At 42.1% G+C, this 18,798-nt stretch overlaps 1 protein-coding gene across 1 annotated transcript in view; it reads right to left on the minus strand.

The window, feature by feature from the left end:
- Window positions 1-247: 247 nt before the first annotated feature.
- ik (IK cytokine) overlaps window positions 248-18,798 on the minus strand; it is a 51,432-nt gene continuing 32,881 nt past the window's right edge. Inside the window, exons 14-20 of the mRNA XM_072590282.1 lie at window positions 13,353-13,431; window positions 11,532-11,612; window positions 10,862-10,919; window positions 9,764-9,852; window positions 7,071-7,179; window positions 5,090-5,124; window positions 248-683 (exon numbers count right to left, since the gene is read on the minus strand). Coding sequence (XP_072446383.1) covers window positions 656-683; window positions 5,090-5,124; window positions 7,071-7,179; window positions 9,764-9,852; window positions 10,862-10,919; window positions 11,532-11,612; window positions 13,353-13,431 — 479 coding nt within the window. The 3' untranslated portion in view covers window positions 248-655. The remainder of the gene's footprint in view (window positions 684-5,089; window positions 5,125-7,070; window positions 7,180-9,763; window positions 9,853-10,861; window positions 10,920-11,531; window positions 11,613-13,352; window positions 13,432-18,798) is intronic.

Below are 18,798 nucleotides of genomic sequence, written 5' to 3' on the forward strand. Positions count from 1 at the left end.
GTTTATCAGAAACACTCTCATAACTGACTGGTCAATGACTGTTCTCTCAGGTGCTGTCTGCAGTATTTCTGATTTACTCTGCATTCCTTCGGAGATCTACAGCAGTGATTTCAAGGTTATCAGAGTCGAGGAAGCTGCGCTGCAGATCTGTGCAATAAATGTTTTGTGAATTTAATGTCCAAGTGAAAAAGGTGCAGATCAAGGATCCTTGAACCATTGGCCACAAACGGTCCATGACTCACATGCCAATAATTAAACAGAGAAATTTAATGTTAAGCTTTTCTATGCACAAAGAACAGATGCAAATGTAAAGAGGTCAAACTCTACACAGAGTACACATGGATTGTTGTTACAAGCTTCTTTAAACAAATCCCCCTCCCAAAACGACTCATCTCAAGCATCAGAAAAATTTGCAGCTGTTTCAAAATGAAAATCCTTGCAAATCACTCCCTGATGCAGATTTAATAGGCAGGAGATGATCAGGCTCTATGAACACTTTTTAATCGTTTAAAATTGGGATAACGTCATCTGCTGCTATTTCACTGATGTGGATGGAGAAGGCATTTAAAAAAAAACCTTTCGACAGTCGCTCAGAAACCGCTGTCAACAAGTGACCAATATCATGGAATGTATGGACGGCAACGCCCCTCCAGCTTCAGTACTTCGGTCTCTTCACCTCGACACTGTCAAACAGAACAGAGTCGGATTAATCTTCCATCACTCAGCAACTGAAACAACGCAAGCTCCTGAACTCCAAAAATGTTAAGACTTTTTGGGAGCACAAGGGAATTCAAACAACAAGGAGCAGGAGTTAAAGAAAAAAAAACAGAGAGGAATTGAGGATCAGTGGAACCATAAAAATAGACAATTAAGTTATTAAATCAGTCAGGCTTTATAAAATCAGAACATATGACAGCTGAGAGAAACACCAAGAGATAAAACCGTACCAGTGGGTATTGATTATTCAATGGTTGGGAGTAGACTAGGCAGCTCAAACGCATGAAAACCCAGGCACATCAGCCCCAGAACAACTGTAAAAACTTCTAAATATTAATATTTAACTTGCATTTAAGAGGAAGCTAGATAAACACAATGGAGAAAAGAATCAAAGATATTGTTGATGGGGTGAAGAGGGTTGGTTTGGGGTATGCATGGAGCAGAAATACTGGCTGAGTTGGGCTAATTGGCCCAGTTGTGTACTGTATAGTCTCTCCAAGCCTGGGACTATCATCCTGTTACTTTTACAGAACATCTTTTCATATCAAATTAAAAATATTCAACAATTATGACTCGTGTAGCATTTTTGTGCCAAAAATCATTTGCAAACAGCAATGCAACAATAACATTGATTTAAAAACGTTGTTTAGAAGATGAATATCAGCCAAGACATAATGAGAATTCCTACTCCAAATACCGTTGAGAGGTTTTCAACTACAACCTCAAACAGTGTGTGGAGTTGCACTTAAAAAGTTCATTGGTAAATCCAATTACATAACAATCCCTTTAAAAAACGCAACAACATATCAGTGTAGATTACATCCTCCATTCCTGGGATGGGGTTCAAACCCATGTGTTTCTGGGAGTCAGGGTGAAATTAAAAACAATTACTTTCAGATGAAACGTTAAACAAAGACTGTCCTCTCAAACTGATTAGATTAGATTAGATGAGAGTGTGGAAACAGGCCCTTTGGCCCAACAAGTCCACACCGACCCGCCGAAGCACAACCCACCCATACCCCTACATTTACCCCTTACCTAACACTATGGGCAATTTAGCATGACCAATTCACCTGGCATGCACATCTTTGGACTGTGGGAGGAAACCGGAGCACCCAGAGGAAACCCACGCAGACATGGGGAGAACGTGCAAACTCCACACAGTCAGTCGCCTGAGGCGGGAATTGAACCCGGGTCTCCGGCGCTGTGAGGCAGCAGTGCTAACCACTGTGCCACCGTGCTGCCCCGTGATGAGAAAGGATTTCATCGTTTTACTGGAACAAAAGGAGGGGGCAGTGTAGAATGCCCTGATTAATATCGATTCTTCAACCAACATGACTGAACCAGATCACCATGTTTGTGTGCCATGAAAACGCTGCCTTCTTTGTTTCCTGCGTTATAATAGTGAATGCACTTCAGAAGTATTTAATTTATTGTAAAGTGTTGAGTATCTTGGGACTGTGAAAGATAATAACTTGGTTAGTTCTGTCTAACCTTATCAATGAACTCATTAGTTTACCAGGAATAAAGCTGCCACAGTTGTACCAGACCATAGTGCTGCAATTTCATTAGACAGAGATGACTGTTGCTGGTTTAATCTAAGATTCACCAGCCTTCAGGCAAAGGGCAAGGTTAAGGAGGAGATATCTTTCATGGTAACTCATCACTCAGAACTTTTAAATTAAGTGTCTTTATAACCAAAGTTTGGGAGAAGATTTGTAGCTCGGGTGCTCGTTGTTGTGGTTCTGTTCGCCGAGCTGGAAATTTGTCTTGCAAATGTTTCGTCCCCTCCCAAGCACTGAGGATGTCACCTAGACAGGGGACGAAAGGTTTGCAAGACAAATGTCTTTACAACCAATTGAAGCCTGTTTTAGTCACGCCTGCACAATTATTTAAAATAACTTTGCAACCTACATTAGGCAAAAGGAACAAATTTTTGTAAGATGACCTGAATTTTGATGTAGTTTTCTCAACTTTGCCATTTTTACAGTCTTTTGATATCACACATATATCACCGGCCTCATTAAACCAAGCAGTCATTTTGCCCTGCCATTCAATGTAGCCAGAACTCCATTTCAGAACACCAGTAACCATAAAGTAACCACCAGCCAGCAACAGATGCTCAATTAAAGTAGTACCTCAGTTATGCTGTAACTGAAATAAATTATTAGTTAGTTAATAAAGGATGGAATTTTACTAATTCCAACTAAATAGTTTCATGTAAAATACTGTTCGTGCAGATTGGAAGAAACATGACACCTTAAGGGTCTTCCGATGGTTGGAACACTGATGAATAGAGCTGCGTTAGGATAACATTCTAAAACACTCCATTGTCTTCAGGTTTAAGGCAACGTGAGACATGGACAGATTAAACAGAGTTATTTTACAACCTAGGGTCTGGTTGTAGGACTATATTACCCCAGCTTTTGGGGGTAGTTTTATTCTCAGGTTCCCAGCAAGCGTGAGTGATTTTATCTCGGGACTGATACCTCTGCCCATTGAGTTGGGTTCATATTAGTAAGAAAACTAGATATATTTCTTGTCAACTTGCTTGGTTCTGCATTGGCTATCCAGTTAAAAGTTTGTTCTGAGCTTCTTTGGATCTTTTGTTTGTCAGTTAATTTGTCATTAGATTAGATTACTTACAGTGTGGACACAGGCCCTTCGGCCCAACAAGTCCACACCGACCCTCAGAAGAGCAACCCACCCAGACCCATTCCCCTACACTTACCCCTTCACCTAACACCATGGATAATGACACTGGACAGGGTAATCCAGAACCCCAGGCTCATGCTCTGAAGAGGTGGGCTTGAATACCATCGGGTGAACCAAAAACTAAAGGTGACCACTGTTAATTGCTGTTTAAACCCATTGGGTCCCTAATTTCCTTTAGAGAAGGAAATCTGCCATCCCTACCTGGTCTGGTCTACATGTGACTCCACACCCACAGCAATGTGGTTGACTCTTAACTATCCTCTGGGCAATAAAAATTAGCCTAGCAATACCCATAATGAATCCCATAAATGAATAAATCCAGGAGCACTTCGTAATGAGGACAACTGATACTGCTTCCTGATATTGGAACAGCTTCATTGTCCAGTAAAACACATCCCACAAAAGCACAAACAAATCCATAAATGGTAGAATTAACTTTAACCCATGCCGCCCAGCGGGAAGCTGCAGTAATTAGACTGACACCCGATTTCACTCCCTGTTCAAGCTTGTTGGATATACAAGGAAAAGTTGAAAAGAGAACATTTGCAGGGCTGTGGGAAAAGGGCAGATAGGAGTAAGACTAATGGAAGAGGTTGTTCATAGATCTGACACAGGCACAGCCCGTGTTGGCATTGTCTCATTCCTCAGTCAAAAGAGCAATATTTGCCGTGGACGTGACAGGTTAAACTAAACCTGATATATCTCAGAGTTTGTCCAAACTGTGCTTAAGCTCCCAGCCACAAAAGTGGAATGGCTACAGTGAAGACAGCGTGCAGCTGACCAAGTCTAACAGTATACCTTTAGCTTCCATCTGCATCTGTAACCTATCCTTTGTCACTCACAGAGCACAACAACATTGAAATGATTTGTTCTGTTTTTTAAGCCAAATAAGAGTCATTAGTTGTTAGATAAGTGTGCAATGTTATATTTTGCCTATACTTGATAATCCTGGGAATTATCCATTAACTAGGAGTCCCAGCCTCACCAGAAGGTACACCCCTGTTGAATTTGAAGAATCTGAAGTAAACAATTAAAAGGGTTAATCTGAGAGTCTGAATTAGGCACATATAACCAATCTAAATGATCCAAACATCCTTTCACACCTTAAAGGACAGTCACATTTCACTAAACATTTGTTAATGGAGTTCCTGCATTGCATATGGAGTCACAGAGAGCACAAACATCCGAGGGCAAATATTCAGATTCTGCAGAGATAGCCAGAGGAGCATTAAGGCTCAGTAACCTCTTATCACGATCCAGCGACTGTTGTTGGGCATGGTTCCACTCATTGTTTGGGATATACCAAGAACACCAGTGGGGACAGCATGGGGTGCAGTGGAATTAATGATCGATTGCACTGCCAAAGAGGCAGCACAGATGCAAGGGGGGTTGGCGGTGGCGGAGCAGCCTCGGACTCTAACTGAAACCGAAATGGCTTTAGCTGATGGCCAACTGCTGCTTAATGGATTGCAACAGGAAATCAGGCTTGGCTGTAATGTGGCTTAAGGGGCTAACAACATTCACACACACAAGAGCAACCGGGCAAAGTACAAAAGACACACCAATGTCAGAGAAGTCAGAAACCAGAAAGAGTCAGCTGCTTAAAGGGATCAAATGACGAAAAATGGAACACCTTATGACTGAAAATACCACTTACCCATCCGCCTCCAACTTCTTTCTTTTTTCAATGATCTAAAGGTGAAGCAATGAGACATTTATAGCCTTTAATTTATTTTTGTAAAGTTCTTTAATGATATCGTGTACTATCAATCAATGGGAAACAAAACAATAGTGAACTGATCTGATGCCTATGGATCCTGTGTAACTTCACCTTTTGTATCAGCCTGCCATAAGGGATCTTGTCAAAGGCCTTGTTAAAGTCCATGTAGGTAACATCCACAAGCCTGCCCTCATCAATCATCTTCATCATTTTCTCAAATTACACAATCAAATTTATGAGACATGACCTTCCTCGCACAAAGCCATGCTGCCTATTGCTAATAAATCCATGTCTTTCCAAATGTGAGAAAGTGAGGGCTGCAGATGGTGGAGTATCAGAGCGGAAAAATGTGTTGCTAGAAAAGCGCAGGTCAGGCAGCATCCAAGGAGCAGGAGATGCCCGAAACGTTGATTCTCCTGTGTCTTTCCAAATGTGAACAAATCCAATCCCTAAGAATCTTCTTCAATGATTTCCCCACCACTGACATAAGGCTCACTAGCCTGTAATTTCCAGGATTACACCTGTTGCCTTCTTAAACAAAGGAACATTGTTAGCTATTCTCCAGTTCTCTGGGACATCTACAGTGACTAAGCAGGACACACAGATTTTGTACAAGACCCCAACAATTTCCTCACCTCCCTCCCACAGCATTCTGGGATAGATCCCATCAGGTCCTGGGGACTTGTTTACCTGAACGCTTTCCCAAACACCCAATACCACCACCTGTTTTTATACTGACTTGCCCTGGATTATCAACATAACCCTCCCGAGATTCACCATCCACCACATACTTCTTCTTAGTGAGTCCTAATGCAACGTATTCATTAAGGACCTCACCCACTTTACCCAGCTCCATGCATAAGTTCCCCCTTTTGTCCTTGAATAAATCTGCTCTTTCCCTAGCTACCCTTTTGCTCCTTATAGATGTATAAAATGCCTTCTGATTTTTCTTAATCCTGTTTGCCAAAGACACTCCATGGCCCCCAATAGTTCTCCTAATTCCTGTTTGAATTCTTTCCTGCTCCCTTTGTATTATACAAATAGGCAGGGAATAGAGGGATTATGGACCGCATAGAGGCATTTAGTTTTTAGTTGAGAAAGGCATCATGTGTGGTGCAGGCTTCGTAGGCCAAAAGGGCCTGTCCCTGTGCTGTAATTATAATTATAGTTATAATTAACTGCTGTAACTATATAATTATAGTTTTAATAACACAAACAAAAGAAACCTGATAATGATTAATGGACTTGTAAGGAAGTCAGACTCTTAACTTACATGGGCATAATATCATAAAAAATATGGCTCTTTGTTTTATAAATAATTTTAGCAGAAACACAGAAGTTGGTGGAAAAGCTCAGCAGATGCAGCAATTCCTGTGGAGGGAAATCAGAGTTAATGTTTCAGGTTCAGTGATCCTTCCTCAGAATAGTTACTCTACCCAAAATGTTAAGTCTGATTTCTCTCCACAGATGCTGGTAAAACTGCTTTTGTTTTTGATTTACAGCATCTGCAGTTTTTTCAGTCTTCTGTTATGAAATCTATTTAACAAAATACAGACTAATAAAAATGTACTGAGTATACAGTAACTTTATAAACCCATGACTGCATCTTTCAACATGATTAACTTTGTTATACCAACCAGCATACTCTAGTGGATTAACTGGGAGACACATGCCAATTCAATAACAACCAATCGCTCCAGAAAGCAAATTCATATCTGTAACAAGAGTCCATTAACCCATTGCACCATCTAACCCTTCCTACGTACCAAATTACTGATCTTTTGCAATTTTACGAACATATTTTAGACAGTTTTCACTCCACAGCCAACAATAAAGCAACTGTGAACAGATAAATAGCATCTCTGCCTGTGTTTGGCTGACCATGGAGTTTTCATTTGAGATTGAGGAGAATACATACCGCACTGATCTTCTTCCACTGACGATCCAGTTCTGCTTTCTCATTTGTTTCCTTGAAGCGTCGGGTTTTGCGCCCCTCAGACATTTTGATACCGTACTGGAAGGCAGCTCTGCAAAGGGCGAGATAGTGTGAATGAGAGGAATTAGCATGTCTCCTTACTGATAGTACCAACTTGAATTGACAGGGGAGGCTTCAAGTGTGGCTCAGTTGGTAGCTCTTTTCTTAGTTAGAACATTGTGGGTTTAATTCCCCCTACTCCAGACATCAGGTCACAAAGTCCAGCCAGATACAATACTGCAGGACTCAGTGTTGCTCTGTCAGATGTGGCAGCTTCTGGATGGGAAACTAATTAATGACCTGTATAGCATCTCATGTTAAAAAAAGAAAGTGCTGGGCACTCCTGGAAGAATAGCAGGTTAATGATCAGATCCTGCTTTTTGATGCAAGATTGCTGTGTGCAGAAATTGGAGGTGGTGTTTGCTACCGTCCAATAGTGACTACATTTCAAAAGTACTTTGTTGATTGTAAAACATAAAGGGACATGGTGAAGTGGTGATAGATGCGAAGGAATCAAATAATTACATCATGGCCATTCTGTCCCTCCAAGACAACAATTAGGCTTGTCCTTTTCCTTTTATCCATGGGAATTCCCTCTTTTCAGGGGGTTTGCCCAGATCCATATTCAAAACCAGTTGCAAGAGTCCATCCACACTCAGGCACTGCAGTCCTGATCTTCACCACTTGCTGCAGGTTTCTCTACATGTAGTCCTTGCCTTTTTTCGCCATTCTTCCTAAAACAGTGCCTTCAGTTTCTCATCCCCTCTGCCAACGGAAACAATTTCTTCCTGTCTTCTCTACTCCGATCTTGAGCACCTCTTATCAATTCCCCCTCAAACCTCTCTTTGACAAAAGGAGAACAAACCCAGGGTCTTAGGTGAAACTATATAACTTAAATCCCTTAGAACTTGTCTCGTGAATCTTTTTTTAAAAATTTTCTCGCAAGTCTTCCTAAATAATGCTGACTAGAACTGGGCACAATACTTCAGTTGGGACAGAATTAACGTTTTAGAAAGATTTACCACAACTATGTAAAGCCCAGGATTTTGTGGGCCTTTTAAGTTCCCCAGCCATGGATTTGTGCACAAGTACTTCTGTTTCTGCACCCATTTATAAAATTGTATATTGCCTACTTTCATTCTTCCAAGCAAAACGTATCACTTCATAAAGTTCTTCGTTTAGTTTTCATTAAGTTGAGCTGCCAGAAGAAGTGGTGGAGGCTGGTACAATTGCAACATTTATAAGGCATCTGGATGGGTATATGAATGGGAAGGGTTTGGAGGGATATGGGCCAGGTGGGACTAGATTGGGTTGGGATATCTGGTTGGCATGGACAAGTTGGACCAAAGGGTCTGTTTCCATGCTGTACATCTCTATGACTCTATGCTTGCGAGAGTCTTAGAGGTTTACAGCACAGAAAAGGCTCTTCAGCCCATCATATCTGCGGTGGTCAGAAACAAGCACCTAACAGTTATAATCCCATTTTCCAGCACTTGGCACTTTTCCTTATATGCCTCGGTATCACAAGTGCACAGAATAATTCTTAAACGTTATGAGGATATCTACTTCTATTACCCTTCTATGCAGTCAGTTACTTTTCTCTTTACCAGTTACTGATGCCCTTTACCTTAAACCTATATCTTCTGGTCACTGATCCCTCCACCAAGGGGAGAATTTCCTTCCTGTCTACATTATCTACGACCCTCATAATTTTCTCCATCTCAATCATGTCCCACTTCAGTCTCCTCTGCTCTAAGGCAACAACCCAGAACTGTCCAATCTCTCTCCAGTGAGGTCTGTTACTCTCATCCTCTCAATTCATCTACATTGCCAAATTTTGTGTCCTCTCTAAATTTTGAAGTTGATGCTGCACTGCTGAGGTAAGGTGACCCAATGATGGTCCAGGAACAAGGATTTACATCCAAGTTAGCATGGTGGGTGACTGCCCACATCACCCTTCTGGTTTGTGAAGATGCTGCCACAGAATCTTGGGACAATTGCTGTAGCACACCAGGAAAATAGTACACTCTGCAGCCAAGGCACACCAGTGGTGGAGGGAGTGAAAGTTCGGAATTATGTCAACTGGTCTGTTTTGGCTTGGATGATATTGAACCACATGGGTGTTGTTGCAGCTGTGCTCATCCAGAGATGTAAAGTGTATTCCATCACGGTCCTGATTTTTACTCTGTATCTTACAGAGAGGCTTTGGGGAGTCAGGGTGAGCCACCCAGTGCAGAATGTCCACGCTCGGATCTGCTGTCATAGCAATGGCATGTATTTAGTTGGCCCATTTCAGTTTTTTTCCAGGATGTTGACGATGCAGGATTCAGTGCTGCCCACTGGACATTATGAGAAAGTAATTGGACTCTTAAGTGGTTGGAGATGGTCAATGTCTGGCAACAATGCTACTGGCTACTTATCAGTCCATGTCTGAATGCTGTCCAGATTTCAGAAGAACGTAATAAATAGTGTGAAACACAATCTCAAAAGGAAAAGAATTTTCGTGGGTCTGTCATTGACACATAGTCTGATGCTTGGATTGTCTACAACTGTGTTCTGCTCAATAAATCAGGGTGGTTTCATAACAGATGACTGCCTGCCTTTAGCAACTGGTAAGATGAACCCTGTGTACTTACTTGGGCAATGCTTCTTTGTTGTTCATGTATTCACTGTACTCCTCCTGTGTATCGAAATCCCAGCGCCCGAGTGGCCCTTTCTTATTACCCTACAGAAGAAAGCAAATAGAAATTAAGAGCTGTCTCTGGTATTTCCAGAGAATTTATTCTGTAAGCACACTAGCCAGTAGAGAAGGCAGGTAGAATTGGGAATGGTGTGCATTGCTTCTTGATTTGCACCTAGAAGTCAACCTCAGTTCGGAGCTGGGCATGGGTAGGAGTGGTATATTCAGGCAACAATGTTGAGGGATGAGGGCAGGATGGAGAATGGCAATGGGTAGGGGCCTAAACAACCTGCAGGAAACACTCTCAACACAAAGAAAACCTACCACTAAATTGATTCATTTTTGATCTATTCATTCATGGAGTCTGGACGTCACTGCCTAGGCCAGCATTTATTGCCCAGAGGCCAAGACTCAACCACATTGATATGGATCTGGAGTCACATGGTAAGGATGGCAGCTTTCCTCCTGTAAAGGCTTTTCTGATAATCAACAATGACTCACGGTCAACAAAGATTTAAAATATTACCATCTGCTATGGTAGGATTTGAACTTGGGTCGCCAGATCATTATCTGGGTGTCTGGATTAGTCGGCTATTGATCATACCACTAGGCCACTGCATCCCCATTAATGTCTTTTGGAAAAGAGCAAATGAGTTTTAATCAAACGAGAAGTTGAACTTACATAGTGCCTTGAACACAACGTGCCCGAGTCATTGAGGCATTTTACAATCTTAAAGGCACTCTACGTACACACAAGTAGTTATTGCTGTATTGATGCTCTCACAGTGGCACCATCTTCTAAAAACAAAAACAACTGTTCACACGATATGGGCATCATTACCCATTGCACAGTTAAGAGCCAACAACATTGTCATGGCTTTGGAATCAAATGAAGGCCACATCTCGCTAGACCAGGTCAGGATAGCAGATTTATTTTCCTAAAGGACATTGACATGGAAGTCCTACTATGCAGCACTATTGCAGAAAGTGGTTAATAACTGGATACACACCATTCAGCTATTCTAGTGCAGAACTTTTGCTTCTCACTTCTTACCTGATCCATTTTACTGTAATCGACCTCTTCATCACTGTCGACAGCCATATCATCCAGACTGTAATAGGACAGAAATGTGAAAAAATACTAAACTAATGTACAAGTGGTACAACAACCTCAAGTGTGTGGGAATCCTGTCCCTTTGTGAGGAAGTGCTTAATACTACACAAGTGGCACAGTGTGCTTTACTTTATTGTTTGATAAATTTATCCGACTCTAGTAACTCTTAAATCCAATGATTGAAGTTCCCAATTCAGAAAGAGGCTTTGCCTCTGTCAGCTCTTTGAAACAGCTATCCAAATTGCCCTACAAACCCTGACACTCCATCCTGCCTTGACCCACAGCCCTGTAAATTTGTCCCCTTTCAAGTGTTTGACCAACTCTCCTTTGAAAGTTATTACTGAATCTGCTTCTATCTTTCACAACTTGAGTACTTTCAACGGTAACAATTTGTGGTATTAATTTTTTTTCCCCTCGTCTCCAAGCTTTAGTTTTGTCAACTCTTATCTGTGTTGTTTGGATTACCAACCCACCCTCTAGCAGAACATTTCATGTTCCTTCTACCAGAACTGCTAATACATTATTATTTGGCACTGCACATGTTGAAGTTTCCTTCAGAATTCTGAAGAACATTGGTCTACACGTTTATGTCGGAATGTCTAACACTTACGTGGCTGGGTAACACTCTGCATAGCTGTCAGACGTTCCAAAGAAATCTCCAAGGCGCTTCTTCTCATCTTGTCTCTTTGTCTTGATACTCAATTAAGGAAACACTGATCCTTGTAGCTTTGCCTGAACGCAGCTGTAGGCAGGGGTTGTCCGAGAGTATTATCACGAGACTGTTAATCCAAAGACCCAGGTAATGCTCTGGGGACCCATTAGGGCAGATGGTGAAGACTGAATTTAAAAAAAAATTTTGGAATCATCAATTGCCAGGAAAACCCCATCTAGTTCATAACGTCCTTTAGGGAAGGAAACTGCTGTCCTTAACAGGTCTAGACTACGTGTGACTCCAGACCCACAGCAATGTGGTTGACTCTCAACTGCCCTCTGGGCAATTAGGGATGGGGAATAAATGCTAACCGAGCCAGTGATGCCCACAAACCATGAATGAATAAATAAAAGCTAGATCCTGACAGCAAAATTCTACAGGGAAATAAATGTATATTTTAAGCTCAATATAATTTCTTTCAATATAAAGATTTAAAGAAAAAACATTTTCACATTTAATATTCCTGCCAAACTAATTTTTAAAACAGTTTAGAAATCACTACTGCCCCATAGTCCAATCAAGGTGTAAATGAGAAATGCTATTCACCCATTGCAGCTTTTGAGGTGGTCAGAGGGTAGACAGAATATACAACTTTAAAATTGGGCAAAAAACCTGTAAGAAGCAACAAAATTGTTTCCTAGCCTTCTGCAAAGTTCGGGGTTCAGGTGTCAGTATTGGAAATGCAGACCTCTAAGAGCAAATTCGAACACTTCCAGAGTCAATGCTCATAGGACTTTGCGTTTAGGAGCTAGCTTAGGTTCTAGGGGACTTTTGACGCAGAGTGGGGGAGCATTAGGGGAGGGTGGGGGAGGTCTTGGTTTGTTAGTTGGTTGGCTGGCTTCTGGACAGGAAAGGTTCCAGAAAAGAAAAGTTGAAACTGGTGTTTGTGCCAAATCACAGATTTATGATAAAAACCTGGTACACTATTTCTCTTTTGCTGCTTAATCCCACATGTGGATATTGGTTTAATAATTGGAGATATTGCCAGCAAGGCAAACATATTTTGCCCATCCCTATACAAGTGAGTGGTTAGGTTACTTCACAAGACAGTTAAGAGTCAAGTGTACTGCACAGATTTTGGAGTCACATACAGATCAGAGTGGTAAGTACAGTATTCTTCCTTCCTAGAGAGCTGGATGGGAGTTGGTAGTTTCATGATCACCATGATTGATCCTAGCCTTTCACTCCAGACGTATTTAATTAATTTCCCAGTTGCCATGCTGGGACCTGAACCTGTATTCCCAGATTATGAGGATCACACCTCTGGACTGTCAATGCAGTGACTGGCAGTTACAAAGTGGGTATAAAGTGAACAGTGATTTTGCAAACTTAAATCCAGCAACCAGAGAAGATTACAATCATTCAAAGCATTCTGCTGAAAGTCATCCAACCACCATTTTGTGCTAACCTAACAATGAAATTCCAAATGAACATGTTAAGTGTTCATATCCTCGTGTTTGAAACCTCACTCCAGGTTGACACACCCATAAGAGGAATACAGTGACAATACTCCTCTGTTGGAGCTGTCACCTTTCCAATGAGGTGCTAAAACCCAGCCCTTTCTCCAACAGATGTTAAAGGCCTCATGGTACAAGCTTCTCATTGAGAAGAGCTCTCCCCAGCATCCTGGTAAAAACCTCTCCCTTAAATAGATCTTCTTTTTCTTTATTTAACTTCAAGCTCTGTTTTAACATAGGTCTCTCTGCACAGAAAGGATATGATTCTGCTCCCTGCCATCCTCCAGCTCCTGCAAATTTCTCATTGATGGATTTAATCAGATCCTTTGCTGACCCTGGGCCTGGATGAAACAAAATAAAAGGCATCACTTATGTCATGATACATTTTTCAAGACTGTTTTCTTCCAGTATGATATTTTTAATATGGTGTATGCAGCAAGTTACCCTGACAACACAAGATATGACAAAGATAGATCTCATTCCCTCTTAAGGTGATTCATTTGTTTGCTTAAGTTAAAACCCTGCAAAATTGTACAAGGGTAAAATAATTAGTGCTGAAAATAGAACATTTAATTTTCAGGCAGTGTTATGGACTAGGCCAGATCACTCAAAACATTCTTAACCAGGCAGCCCTCGATCTAACTTCGCAATTTGTTTTACTAAGTATACAGTGAAAGTTACCTGGAGTAAGATAGCTAGGTTGACTACAAGATTTTAAAACAGACAAAAAGTGTATTCACAAAATTACACAATGAAACACAAAAAAACAGAAATAGGAACTTCTACAGAACTCAACCTATCCAGCTAGACTTAATTATGCTGTTCCGAATACACACAACAGTCCCAATAAGCAAACTCCCTTTAAAACTCAGTATAAATGGAACATAGGTTTACAGGCTGAAGTTGAAGGGCAGAAAGAGACAGAGTTTCCACACAGCTCCCTGTTGAACTTCCCAGTTCAGGAGTGAACTAAAACTGCTCAGCTCAGCTAGCTAAAGAGCTGACCACTCCCCTCTCTTCATACAGGTCACTTCTAAAGCACTTTGGCCTGAAGTCTCATCTGTTTACATATAAACAGAAGGTCTATCACAATCCTTTTCATCTCTGTACCAAACCAGACTGATCAAAGCCCAGCCCGTTTATTGCCCCTCTGAAAAAAAAATCAAGGAGAGAGTCTCCTTGAGCCAAGGGAGTGTTGAGATTAAACAATCGTCTACCAGGGATAGCATGGGCCACTTTCACTTGGATCCTGCAACCTGCCACAATTTCCACCATGTTCCCTTCATTTGTTTCCCCCACTAGCATTCCCTGTTATTCAGGGAAGATACTCCTTCACCTCTCAGCAGCTGACAGTTCTCAGGAAGCAGACACAGTGGTAAGATTTCCATTTATTACCCACTCCTCATTGTCACAAGATGGTTGCAATGGGCATTTTTCAACTGAGGTGCCAGTTCAGGGGCAGTTGAAAATGAACCACACAAGAGCGGGACTGGAGTCATATAACCTTGTGGGCAGCACAGCTGCCTCACAGTGCCAGGCACCTGGGTTCAATTCCTGCCTCAGGTGACTGTGGGGAGGTTGCATGTTCTCCCAGTGTCTGCATGGGTTTCCTCTGGGTGCTCCAGTTTCCTCCCAAAGTCCAAAGATATACAGATTAGGTGGATTGGCCATGCTAAATTGCCTGCAGTCAGGGGTAAATATAGGGTAGGGGAAGAGGTCTGGGTGGGTTACTCTTTGGAGAGTCAGTGTGGACTTGCTGGGCTGAATGGCCTGTTTCCATACTGTAGGGAATCTAATCTAACACAGAACAAGTAACAGCACAGGAACAGGAACAGGCCCTTCAGCTCACCAAGGGAAAGACAACGGAACGAGGACATGCCGCAACCCAAAGGACTAGCCACACTACCATACATCAAGAGCATTTCCGAACTGACCGCCAGACTACTGCGACCACTAGGACTCATAACAGCACACAAACCAACGGCTACTCTCAGACAACAACTCACCAGAACGAAGGACCCGATACCCAGCATGAGCACTTTTCTAAACTGAAAGCCTTTTAGACTTATAAAGTGAGAGCTATACAGCACGGAAACAGACCCTTTGGTCCAACTTGTCAATCCTAAATTAATCTAGTCCTATTTGCCAGCACTTGGCCCATACCTCTCCAAACTCTTCCTATTCTTGTACCCATCCATTTGCCTTTTAAAATGCTGTAATTGTACCAGCCTCCACCACTACCTCTGGCAGCTCATTCCATACATGCACCACCCTCTGCGTCAAAACGTTGCCCCTTAGTTCCTTTTTATATCTTTCCCCTATCACCTTAAACCGACATTCTCTGTTCTGGACTCCCCTCACCACAGGAAAAAGATCTTGGGTATTCATCTATCTATGCCCCTCATGATTTTATACACCTCATCCTCGATGTGATCCATATCCCTCTATTCCCTGCCTATTCATGTATGGTTTGGAGACGGTAGTGTTGGACAGGGGGTGAACAAAGTTAAAAATCACAACACCAGGTTATAGTCCAACAGATTTATTTGGAAGCACTAGCTTTTGGAGTGCTGCTCCTTCATCAGGTGATTGTGGAGAATAAGATTGGAAGACACAGAATTTATAGCAAAAGTTTCCAGTGTGATGTAACTGAAATTATACATTGAAAAAGACCTGGATTGTTTGTTAAGTCTCTCATTTTTTAGAATGACCATGTTGGTTTCAGTTCTTTCAAATGCAAATTGCAAAATATGCAAGAACTGTTGTGGTTCTGTTCACCAAGCTGGGAATTTGTGTTGCAAACGTTTCGTCCCATGTCTAGGTGTCATCCTCAGTGCCTGGGAGCCTCCTGTGAAGCTTCCTCCGGCATTTATAGTGGTTTGTCTCTGCCCCTTCCGGTTGTCAGTTCCAGCTATCCGTTGCAGTGGGTCGGTATATTGTGTCCAGGTCGATGTGCTTATTGATTGAATCTGTGGATGAGTGCCATGCCTCTAGGAATTCCCTGGCTGTTCTGTTTGGCTTGTCCTATAATAGTAGTGTTGTTCCAGTCGAACTCATGTTGCTTGTCATCTGCGTGTGTGGCTACTAAGGATAGCTGGTCGTGTCGTTTTGTGGCTAGTTGGTGTTCATGGATGTGGATCGTTAGCTGTCTTCCTGTTTGTCCTATGTAGTGTTTTGTGCAGTCCTTGCATGGGATTTTGTACACTACATTGGTTTTGCTCATGCTGGGTATCGGGTCCTTCGTTCTGGTGTCTGAGAGTGGCCATTGGTTTGTGTGCTGTTATGAGTCCTAGTGGTCGCAGTAGTCTGGCTGTCAGTTCGGAAATACTCTTGATGTATGGTAGTGTGGCTAGTCCTTTGGGTTGCGGCATGTCCTCATTCCGTTGTCTTTCCCTTAGGCATCTGTTGATGAAATTGCGCGGGTATCCGTTTTTGGCGAATACATTGTATAGGTGTTCTTCTTCCTCTTTTTGCAGTTCTGGTGTACTGCAGTGTGTTGTGGCCCTTTTGAACAGTGTCTTGATGCAATTTCTTTTGTGTGTGTTGGGGTGGTTGCTTTCGTAGTTCAGGACTTGATCTGTGTGTGTGGCTTTCCTGTATACCTTTGTGGTGAATTCTCCGTTAGGTGTTCTCTGTACCATCACGTCTAGGAATGGAAGTTGGTTGTTCTTTTCTTCCTCTCTAGTGAATCGGATTCCTGTGAGTGTGGCGTTGATGATCCAGTGTGTGCTCTCTACTTCTGTGTTTTTAATGATTACAAAGGTGTCATCCACATATCTGACCCAGAGTTTGGGTTGAATTTGCGGTAAGCCACGAAACGACATGACCAGCTATCCTTAGTAGCCACACACGCAGATGACAAGCAACGTGAGTTCGACTGGGACAACACTACTATTATAGGACAAGCCAAACAGAGAACAGCCAGGGAATTCCTAGAGGCATGGCACTCATCCACAGATTCAATCAATAAGCAAATTGACCTGGACCCAATATACTGACAACTGCAACAGACAGCTGGAACTGACAACCGGAAGCGGCAGAGACAAACCACTATAAATGCCGGAGGCAAGATCACAGAAGCGCTTCACAGGAGGCTCCCAAGCACTGAGGATGTCACCTAGACAGGGGACGAAACGTCTGCAACACAAATTCCCAGCTCGGCAAACAGAACCACATCAACGAGCACCCGAGCTACAAATCTTCTCCCAAACTTTGAACATATGAAAGAACTGATACCAACATGGTCATTCTAAAAAATGAGACTTAACAAACAATCCAGGTCTTTTTCAATGTATAATTTCAGTTACATCACACTGGAAACTTTTGCTATAAATTCTGTGTCTTACAATCTCATTCTCCACAATCACCTGATGAAGGAGCAGCGCTCCGAAAGCTAGTGCTTCCAAATTAATCTGTTGGACTAAAACCTGGGTGTTCTGTGATTTTTATTCACACGTGTCAAGATGCCACTTAAATGTTGCTATTGTCACGGCTTCTACCAACTCCTCTGGCAGCACACTTGAGCTAAAAGACCTATTCCTGTGCTGAGTTGTTATCTTGTGACAATGAGGAATGGGTAATGCATGGAAATCTCACCACTGTGCCTACGTCCTGAGAACAAAACATGTCAGCTGCTCAGAGCTGAGAGGTGAAGGAGCAGCTCCCCCGAATAGCTGGGAATGCTAGTTGGGAGGGGGGAAACAACACTCTGTGTCAAAAACGTGCCTCTCGCATCTCCTTTAACATTCCGCCTTGTACATTAAATCTATGTCTCCGAGACATTTCTACCCTGGGAGACAGAATGTATCGTCAGGATCTATCCATGCCTCTCATAATTTAGCAAACCTCTATCGGGTTGCCCCATAGCCTCCGATATTCAAATGAAAACAAACCAAGTTTATCCAATCTCTTCTCATAGTTAATACCCTCCAAACTAGGTAAGATCCTGTAAATCCAGAATAGGGAAGGACCACAGCTCTCATTCCCTAAACAAAACAGTCTTTTAATCTGATAACCTGTCAGCTTCTTGGCCGTTTTTACTGAGAGCAGGAATTTTATATTCAGATCTGAAAATAAGAAATTTAAACTCTCAATTCCTCAGTGTGGGGGAGGGGGGTTGTCTTTTTACTCCATGCTTCTCTCTAGCCACACTGCTGTTCCTTCTGAACAACTTTCTGTGCTTGCGTGGCCACAGGAATCTTTATCAAACTTGTTAAAATCCACGTTGCAAAGAACATTAGTCGGGAACAGAGGGGCCATTCATTCGACGATCAGACGCTGCTGGGTTTGAACCCAAAGACTACCTAGTCTTAGATGAAAGGAATCCTGTGCAATATCAAATGCTAAGAAAAATGTTGCTGGGGCCATTTCACGAAATGAAATATGAATTAGGTAATTATGTTATTAATTTATATTGCAAAAAGACACATCCACGGTTAAGTGCATACATAACAAAACAAAAATGTTAATAGCTTTTAACCAGCAAAACATGTCGTAAGGGCTGGTATAGTTTCAATGTCAGAAGTCACACGACACCAGGTTACAATTCAACAGGTTTATTTGAAATCACAAGCTCCCAGAGCACTGCTCCATCATCAGATGATGTCGTGTGACTTCTGTCTTTGGTCCACCCAGTCCAACACTGGCACCTCTACATTATAGTTTCAATGGGGTTGGATACCCTCTTTTTGTGTTATACTATGATTCTA

This window comes from Chiloscyllium punctatum, chromosome 20 (genome assembly GCF_047496795.1).
Source record: "Chiloscyllium punctatum isolate Juve2018m chromosome 20, sChiPun1.3, whole genome shotgun sequence".
Classification (NCBI taxonomy): domain Eukaryota; kingdom Metazoa; phylum Chordata; class Chondrichthyes; order Orectolobiformes; family Hemiscylliidae; genus Chiloscyllium; species Chiloscyllium punctatum.